Source organism: Coregonus lavaretus, assembly GCF_964263955.1.
Source record: "Coregonus lavaretus genome assembly, contig: SUPER_35_unloc_2, whole genome shotgun sequence".
Lineage (NCBI taxonomy): Eukaryota > Metazoa > Chordata > Actinopteri > Salmoniformes > Salmonidae > Coregonus > Coregonus lavaretus.
This window is the reverse complement of record NW_028167180.1, coordinates 485,726-495,902: the sequence shown is the minus strand read 5'-3', so window position 1 is coordinate 495,902 and position 10,177 is coordinate 485,726. Positions and strand designations below refer to the sequence as shown.

General features: G+C 40.6%; 2 protein-coding genes across 2 annotated transcripts in view; one reads left to right on the top strand and one right to left on the bottom strand.

Moving 5' to 3' along the window:
* Nucleotides 1-10,177, top strand: part of LOC311110201 (uncharacterized protein) — a gene marked incomplete at both ends in the record, with an annotated part of 397,005 nt that overhangs the window by 144,639 nt on the left and 242,189 nt on the right. The window lies entirely within an intron of this gene.
* On the bottom strand, nt 4,915-5,985 carry LOC311110180 (uncharacterized protein; the record flags this gene model as incomplete). The annotated part of the gene is made up of 3 exons (XM_084188733.1): nt 4,915-5,381; nt 5,486-5,587; nt 5,844-5,985. The coding sequence occupies 3 exons, from the start codon at nt 5,983-5,985 to the stop codon at nt 4,915-4,917; spliced, it is 711 nt and encodes a 236-aa protein (XP_084044859.1).

The window sequence follows — 10,177 nt, the reverse complement described above, 5'->3', positions numbered from 1 at the left end:
TCCACAATCCCTAAATAATATACAGAAATGTTACAGCTTAAAGTTAACTTTGTTGACTGGCTACCATCAATGACAGTAACCTGTATAGATAAAGGTTGAATGAACTGAACATTTTTTTTATTTAACCTTTATTTAACTAGGCAAGTCAGTTAAGAACAAATTCTTTATTTACAATGACGGCCTACACCGACAAAACCCGGACCAATTGTGCACCGCCCTATGGGACTCCCAATCACGGCCGGAATCGAACCAGGGGGTCTGTAGTGGCGCCTCAAGAACTGAGATGCAGTGCCTTAGACCGCTGCGCCACTCGGGAGCCCACAATCATTGTTGCCTTATTGTCACAGTAGTTATCATCTCTTACTCTGTGGTCAGTGTTGTTCCTCTCCTGTTATTGTAATGGTGAGAGGTTAGCATGTCTTGAGGGTATGATGTATGTGAGTCTGTAACTTAAGTACACATATAAGTGAATTTGTCCCAATAAAATGGGGGGACTAGGTACAAAAAGTGCTTTATTTCTAAACGGTTCACCCGATATTTGGTGAAATTACCCTAAAAATGAAAGCTGTCAGTCTGCACTTTAACCTCACAGTCATTGTATCATTCAAATCCAAACTGCTGGAGTACAGAGCCAAACAACTAAACATTTGTCACCATACACCAATTTTTGGAGCTCACTGTTTGATCATATCTACCCCCAGCACACACCCATATCTACCCCCCTCTCTCTTTCTCTCTCTCTCTCTCTCTCTCTCTCTCTCTCTCTCTCTCTCTCTCTCTTCTCTCTCTCTCTCTCTCTCTCTCTCTCTCTCTCTCTTCTCTCTCTCTCTCTCTCTTTCTCTCTCTCTCTCTCTCTCTCTCTCTCTCTCTCTCTCTCTCTCTCTCTCTCTCTCTCTCTCTCTCACACACATGTTCCTCTCTGCTGTTTATTATCACCAGGTCTGCTCCTCTGTCTACACAGTCCTGTCTACTCTCCTCCCAGGTTTTTGTCCTCAGTAGAGAGGAAGTAACAACTGCAGTCAAACTTCCTCCATCCATCAAAACAACAGGTTTTCTCTGTTTGATGACACAACACAACACTGAGACAATATGATACAAACAATAAACATCACATTTTAGTTTCCATGATTCACTTGACTAAATCTCAATGAACAAATTGACTTAATAATAAAGAAAGGTATGAAAACCATTTCACTGACCACAAAGCAAATTCTGATGCCTGTTTCTCTCTTCAGTCAGGTTGTTGTAACTGGTCTGTAGCTGGTCTCTCTCTTCAGTCAGGATGTTGTAGCTGGTCTGTAGCTGGTCTCTCTCAGCAGTCAGGTTGTTGTAGCTGTCTGTAACTGGTCTCTCTCGCAGTCAGGTTTTTGTAACTGGTCTGTAGCTGGTCTCTCTCTTCAGTCAGGGTGTGGTATCTGGTCTGTATCTTGTCTCGCTCTGCATCTGCATTGGTTTTATAAAGACAAAAATGCTTCTCTTCAGTCTTTGATGCATCTGTTATCTGGAAAGGATTGATACATAATAGTGCATTCTGAAAGTATTCAGACCCCTTGACTTTTTGAGTTTTTTGTCACGTTACAGATTTATTCTAAAATTGATGTTTTATTTTATTTTATAAATCTACACACATATCCCATAATGACAAAGCAGTTTTTGCTTCTTTTTTTTAAGCATATTTATAAAAAATCTAAAACTGAAATATCACATTTACATAAGTATTCAGACCCTTTACTCAGTACTTTGTTGAAGTACCTTCGGCAGCGATTACAGCCTTGAGTCTTCTAGGGTATGATGCTACAAGCTTGGCACAGCTGTATGTGGGGAGTTTCTCCCATTCTTCTCTGCAGATCCTCTCAAGCTCTGCCAGGTTGGATGGGTAGCGTCACTGCATAGCTATTTTCAGGTCTTTCCAGAGATGTTCGATCAAGTTCAAGTCTGGGCTCTGGCTTGTCCCGAAGTCACTCCTGCGTTGTCTTGGCTGTGTGCTTAGGGTTGTTGTTTGTTGGAAGGTGAACCTTCACCCCAGTCTGAGGTCCTGAGCGCTCTGGAGCAGGTATTTTCATCAATAATCTCTCTGTACTTTTCTCCGTTCATCTTTCCCTCGATCCTGACTAGTCTCCCAGTCCTGCCGCGGAAAAACATCCCCTCAGCATGATGCTGCCACCACCATGCTTCACCATTGAGATGGTGCCTGGTTTCCTCCAGACGTGACGCTTGGCATTCAGGCCAAAGAGTTCAATTTTGGTTTCATCAGACCAGAGATCTTGTTTCTCAAGATCTGAGCATCCATTAGGTGCCTTTTGGCAAACTCCAAGCGGGCTGTCATGTGACTTTTACTGTGGAGTGCCTTCCGTCTGGTGACTCTATACCATATAGGCTTGGTTGGTGGAGTGCTGCAGAGATGGTTGTCCTTCTGGAAGGTTCTCCCATCTCCACAGAGGAACTCTGGAGCTCTGTCAAAGTGACCATCGGGTTCTTGGTCACCTCCATGACCAAGGCCCTTCTCCCCTATTGCTCAGTTTGCCCGGGCGGCCAGCTCAGGAAGAGTCTTGGTGGTTCCAAACTTCTTCCATTTAAGAATGATGGAGGCCACTGTGTTCTTGGGGACCTTCAATGCTGCAGATTTTATTTTTACACTTCCCCAGATCTGTGCCTCGACTCAATCCTGTCTCGGAGCTCTACGGACAATTCCTTCGACCACATGGCTTGGTTTTTGTTCTAACATACACTGTCAACTGTGGGACCTTATATAGACAAGTGTTTGCCTTTCCAAATAATGTACAATCAATTGAATTTACCACAGGGGACTCCAATCAAGTTGTAGAAACATCAAAACTATGAAATAACACATATGGAATCATGTAGTACCAAAAATGTTAAGCAAATCAAAATATATTTTATATTTGAGATTCCTCAAATAGCCACCTTTGCCTTGATGACAGCTTTGCACACTCTTGGCATTCCCTCAACCAGCTTCATGAGGTAGTCACCTGGAATGCATTTCAATTAACAGGTGTGTCTTCTTAAAAGTTAATTTGTAGAATTTGTTCCTTCTTAATGCATTTGAGCCAGTCTGTAACTTTTCCAGGTCCCCTCTGTGTCTCTGTCAGTCAGACCGATCCAGACACAATCAATGTTCCTGTTTAATATTGATACATTTCTGTTATTGAGAAAGAAAGATGTCATTACATGATAGTAATTATTATAATTTAACTGATTCATAAGTGTATGACATCTCTCTCTCTCTCTCTCTCTCTCTCTCTCTCTCTCTCTCTCTCTCTCTCTCTCTCTCTCTCTCTCTCTCTCTCTCTCTCTCTCTCTCTCTCTCTCTCTCTCTCTCTCTCTCTCTCTCTCTCTCACTCACTCACCTGTTCCTCCTTGCTGTTTATGATCACCAGGTCTGTTCCACTCTCCAGTCTGCTCTCCGCCCAGGTCAGATTGTTATTACTTGTCTGTAGCTGGTCTCTCTCTTTAGTCAGATTGTTATTACTAGTCTGTAGCTGGTCTTTCGCTTAAGTCAGATTGTTATTACTGGTCTGTAGCTGGTCTTTCATTTTGGTCAGGTTTTATAACTGTAGCTGGTCTCTCTCTTTAGTCAGGTTGTTATAACTAGTCTGTAGCTGGTCTCTCTCTTTAGTCAGGTTGTTGTAACTGGTCTTGACAGACAAGCCTATGATCCAAGCCGTTAAGAGAACACACAGCAGCCCCAGACACCACTGCAGCAACTAGGAATGGTCTCTTCCCTGAGGTATCTGGCTCTGTTGACACAGGTACTGTAAATAGCATCATCAATGAGACACAATCGAACATGAACCATATTTTTGAAACTAGAATTAGCACAATGACTGGAAGTCTATGGGTATCTGCTATCATGCCATAGACCTCCAGTCATTATGCCTAAAGCTTGCTCATCTGACTCTGGTGAAGTAGATAAAGAGCGTAACTGACAAAATCCTGAAATATCCCTTTAAGACAAATTACTCTCTCTCTCTCTCTCTCTCTCTCTCTCTCTCTCTTCTCTCTCTCTCTCTCTCTCTCTCTCTCTCTCTCAATAAAAAAAATCATTTCAATTTAAGGGGCTTTATTGGCATGGGAAACATATGTTTACATTGCCCAAAGCAAGTGAAATAGATAATAAACAAAAGTGAAAATAAACAATACAAAATTTACATCAAACATTACACTCACAAAAGTTCCAAAAGAATAAAGACATTTCGAATGTCATATTATGTCTATATACAGTGTTGTAATGATGTGCAAATAGTTGAAGTACAAAGGGAAAATAAGAAACATAAATATGGTTGTATTTACAATGGTGTTTGTTCTTCACTGGTTGCCCTTTTCTGAGGCAACAGGTCACAAATCTTGTTGCCTGTGATTGCACACTTTGTTATTTCACCCAATAGATATAGGAGTTTATCAAAATTTGATTCGTTTCAAATTTTTTTTAAATCTGCGTAATCTGAATGGAATACGTGTCTCTAATATGGTCATACATTTGGCAGGAGGTTAGGAAGTGCAACTCAGTTTCCACATAATTTTGTGGGCAGTGTGCATATAGCCTGTCTTCTCTTGAGAGCCAGGTTTGCCTTCGGCGGCCTTTCTCAATAGCAAGGCTATGCTTACTGAGTCTGAACATAGTCAAAGATTTCCTAAATTTTGGGACAGTCACAGTGGTCAGGTATTCTGGTACACAGGAAGCTACAAACAGGAAAAAGTAGGACTTTTATTAATATGATACTACAACAAATACAACAATAGGTGTGTTTTCATGCGTGTGAGGGTGTCTGTGTGTGTGTGTGGGTTTGAGAGAGAGAGAGAGAGAGCGAGAGAGAAACGAAGGAGGAAGTTGTGTACACTGTAGGCTACTGTATGTGTTACAGTATGTAGTCATGGTGATGCTAAATCACTTTCTCACAAATCCAGTTGAATTTGAGTCAGGTTGTTATAGCTGGTCTGTAGCTTGTCTCTCTCTTCAGTCAGGTTGTTATAACTGGTCTGTAGCTGGTCTCTCTCTTCAGTCAGGTTGTTATAACTGGTCTGTAGCTGGTCTCTCTCTTCAGTCAGGTTGTTATAACTGGTCTGTAGCTGGTCTCTCTCTTTAGTCAGGTTGTTATAACTGGTCTGTAGCTGGTCTCTCTCTTCAGTCAGGTTGTTATAACTGGTCTGTAGCTGGTCTCTCTCTTCAGTCAGGTTGTTATAACTGGTCTGTAGCTGGTCTCTCTCTTCAGTCAGGTTGTTGTAACTGGTCTGTAGCTGGTGTCTCTCTTCAGTCAGGGTGTTGTAACTGGTCTGTAGCTGGTCTCTCTCTTCAGTCAGGGTGTTGTAACTGGCCTGTAGCTGGTTTCTCTCTTTTGAGTCGCGATGACCAATGACTCCACCTGTAAAAGGGTAAAGTTAATCAAACATGTAACTACCACACCATTAATGATTAAGTATGATTAAGTAAGCTACTTAAGTCTCATTGACAACATACTAAACTTACAGTAGACAGACAGGCCTATGATCACAGCCAGTAGGAGAACACACAGCAGCCCCAGACACACTGCAGCAACTCCAGAGGGTCTCTTCCACCACTGAACATGAACTGAATCACAAATTATTCAAGGAAGGTCTTTGGTAATGTGTTTTACTGTATCATCCAGGATTGGGACAAATAAAGCTATAGTACTACAGGGTAATCTCACCTTTAATGTGTGTGTTTAATTTGTGTGTGTATGTGTGTGTGTGTGTGTGTGTGTGTGTGTGTGTGTGTGTGTGTGTGTGTGTGTGTGTGTGTGTGTGTGTGTGTGTGTGTGTGTGTGTGTGTGTGTGTGTGTGTGCGTGCGTGCGTGCAATCTTACCTGAAGCAACAACTCCATCTCTTGGACTGGGCTTGAACGCTTTTACGTTGCCATATAATTGGTCATCAATGTCCGTGTTATTCATTGCATCAGGCTCATAGTCTACGAATTCGTCTGAGTTTTCATAGATTCCCTCTGACATCTTAACACACTTGTGGTCAAATACAGTAACTTCTACTTCTAACCTCAGCTCTAATGTACGTCTGTACCTTTCTTCTCCCTAGACTGTACTGCCTCTGTGTGACTTATGGTAGTGAAAGTCTTTATCAGTCAACCACAGTGAAGGGGAAACTGTCAAATCAACACAACACTGGCCACCACGTGACTTGCACCAGCCTTAGTTTCTAATCTAAACATGGTTGTTTCCCATCCGTTTTAAATGATTCAAGATATAATTGAAGTGATCATCTATTTTAGCAGATACAAAATTGGACCCTCTGAATTTGCACATAGATCTTAGAGCATTACTGAGGCTTTGACATCCCAGCCTTCATAAGGAGGTCACGTTATGGCTTGTACTCTGTGACCGGCCATCGATGGCCATATAGGGACCTTTTTTTCTATGTATGCTGTCTGTGTGTGACATCAGTGTGAGGAGTTATTCAGAGGTGGTTGGGGAAATATATGTCTGCATCTTTATCGGACATTAAAAAGGGGAACTTTATGTGTGTGTGTGTGTGTGAGTGTGTGTTTGTTTATGTGTGTGTGTGTGTGTGCCTGCGTGTGGCATGCAGTGTGTGTGTGTCCTCTCAGTACTGTTCTGCCCTCTGTCTGTGTCCAACTGCAGGTCACACTGTTATCAGAATCTAATTACATTCAGGCTGGTAGACCTCATTAAATGACATTGTTGCTGTTTTATTAATATGTCCATTTGTTATTCTTGTAAGTATAAAAGCGATATATGTTAATAATTTAATATGAAAACATGTTTAACATGTTTACTTAAATAAATAACATTTTACATTACATGTACATGTTTTCTAAATCTTTATATAACAATTATTAGTATTTATTTTCTCTCCTGCTCTAGATGGAAGCGCTTAACCATTCAGCATGACCATCAACATGATAACTACTAGACATCATCACTTAACCATTCAGCATGACCATCAATATGATAACTACTAGACATCATCACTTAACCATTCAGCATGACCATCAACATGATAACTACTAGACATCATCACTTAACCATTCAGCATGACCATCAACATGATAACTACTAGACATCATCACTTAACCATTCAGCGTGACCATCAACATGATAACTACTAGACATCATCACTTAACCATTCAGCATGACCATCAATATGATAACTACTAGACATCATCACTTAACCATTCAGTACTGTATCCAACCATCAACCACACTACTAGCCTACCTAATAAAGAGAATGAGAGAGATAGATAAAGAGACAGATATATTGATGTACAGCCTGCATGCAATGCTACATAGTGAACTATAAATCTTAACATTGACAATGGCTATTGAGTGATCTATATGAATATACAGTGCATTCGGAAAGTATTCAGACCCCTTGACTTTTTCCACATTTTGTTACGTTACAGCCTAATTCTAAAATTGATTACATTTTTCCCCTCATCAATCTACACACAATACCCCATTATGACAAAGCGAAAACAGATTTTTAGAAATGTTTGCATATTTATTAAAAAAAACGTAAATATCACATTTACATAAGTATTCAGACCCTTTACTCAGTACTTTGTTGAAGGACCTTTGGCAGTGACTACAACCTCAAGTCTTCTTGGGTATGATGCTACAAGCTTGGCACACCTTTATTTGGGGAGTTTCTCCCAATCTTCTCTGCAGACCCTCTCAAGCTCTGTCAGGTTGGTTGGGGAGCGTCGCTGCACAGCTATTTTCAGGTCTCTCCAGAGATGTTCGATCGGGTTCAAGTCCGGGCTCTGTATGGGCCACTCAAGGACATTCAGAGACTTGTCCCGAAGCCACTCCTGCGTTGTCTTGGCTGTGTGCTTAGGGTCATTGTCCTGTTGGAATGTGAACCTTTGCCCCAGTCTAAGGTCCTGAGCGCTATGGAGCAGGTTATCATCAAAGGTCTCTCTTCACTTTTCTTCTTTCATCTTTTCCTTCCCCAGATCTGTGCCTCGACACAATCCTATCTCGGATTTCTACAGACAATTCCTTCGAGCTCACGGCTTAGTCTTTGCTCTGACATGAACTCTCAACTGTGGGACCTTATATAGACAGGTGTGTGCCTTTCCAAATCATGTCCAATCAGCTGAATTTACCACTGATGGACTCCGATCAAGTTGTAGATACATCTCAAGGATGATCAATGGAAACAGGATGCACCTGAGCTCAATTTCAAGTCTCATAGCAAAGGGTCTTACTATTTATGTAAATAAGGTATTTCTGTTTTTTATTTTTAATACATTTGCAAAGATTTCTAAAAACCTGTTTTTGCTTTGTCATTATGGGGTATTGTGTGTAGATTGATGAAACAAATATACTATTTAATCAATTTTAGAATAAGGCAGTAACTTAACAAAATGTGGAAAAAGTGAAGGGGTCTGAATACTTTCCGAATGCACTGAACATGTAAAAATAAATAATACATATTTCCTGATCTTGCTTATATCTCTCAGATATAGGACAGATACTTCAGAACAAACTTCCTTTAACATTTGAAATCAAAAAGCAAAATAATCGGAACGACCTTATTAAAACAATTCCATATAGCTTAGTACTGGTGTGAGGAACATGGTGTAAACTCCCTCCAGCCATGCTTGTCCTCTAACTCTTCATTGGAGCGTGCTGAAAGAAAGAAAAGAGAAGCTCCTAGAATGCATCCCAAATGGCACCCTATTTATTATATAGTGCAGTCATTTGGACCAAAGCATTATGTGCCCTGGTCAAAAGCAGTGCACTTTAAAGAGGATAGGGTTCCATTTGGGACACAGACCTGGTTGTGGTGTGTACATTGTACACCATGTTCAGTGGCTTACACAAGGCCAAGGGCACCACATACCGCAGTTACTCAGTTTTCTGTGGACGATGTCGACATTCTTTCTTGTGTGTGCCAAAAATATTGACAAACTACTGGTCCCACAAGCTATGCAACATGTTTAACATGATTTTTGAATGACTACCTCATCTCTGTACCCCACATATACAATTATCTGTAAGGTCCCTCAGTCGAGCAGTGCATTTTAAACACAGGTTCACCCACAAAGACCAGGGAGGTTTTTCCAAAGACTCGCAAAGAAGGCCACCTATTGGTAAATGGGTAAAAAAAAAGAAGACATTTAAAATCCCTTTGAGCATGGTGAAGTTATTCATTACACTTTGGATGGCGTATCAATACACCCAGTCACTACAAAGATACAGACGTCCTTCCTAATTCAGTTGCCGGAGAAGAAAGAATCCGCTCAGGGATTTCACCATGAGGCCATTGGTGATTTTAAAATGGTTACAGAGTTTAATGGCTGTGACAGGAGAAAATTGACGATGGATCAACAACATTGTAGTTACTTCACAATACTAACCTAAATGACAGAGTGAAAAGAAGGAAGGCTGTACAGAATAAAAAATATTCCAAAACATGCATCCTGTTTGCAACAAGGCACTCAAGTAATACTGCAAAAGATGTGGCAAAGCAATTCACTTTTTCTCCTGAATACAAAGTGTAATGTTTGGGGCAAATCCAATACAACACATTACTGAGTACTACTCTATATTTTCAAACATAGTGGTGGCTGCATCATGTTATTGGTATGCTTGTAATTGTTAAGGACTGGGGAGTTTTTCAGGATAAAAAAAGAAACTGAATGGAGCTAAGCACAGGCAAAATCCTAGACGAAAACCATGGTTCATTCTGATTTCCATCAGACACTGGGAGATGAATTCACCTTTCAGCGGGACAATAATCTAAAACACAAGGCCAAATCAAAACTGGAGTTGCTTACCAAGAAGAGAGTGAATGTTCCTGAGTCGCCGAGTTGCAGTTTGGAGACTTAAAAATATATGGCAAGACTGAAAATGGTTGTCTAGCAATGATCAACAACCAATTTGGAAGAATTTTGAAAACGAATGTTGGGCAAATGTTGCACAATCCAGGTGTGGAAAGCTCTTAGAGACCAACCCAGAAAGACTCACAGATGCAATCGCTGCCAAAGGTGCTTCTACAAAGTATTGACTCAGGGCTGTGAATACTTATGTAAATTAGACTTTTCTGTATTTCATCTTCAATCAATTTGCAAAAATGACAAAAAACATGTTTCACTTTGTCATTATGGGTTTTTGTGTGTAGATGAGTGAGAGAGAAACATCTATTGAATCTATTTAGAAT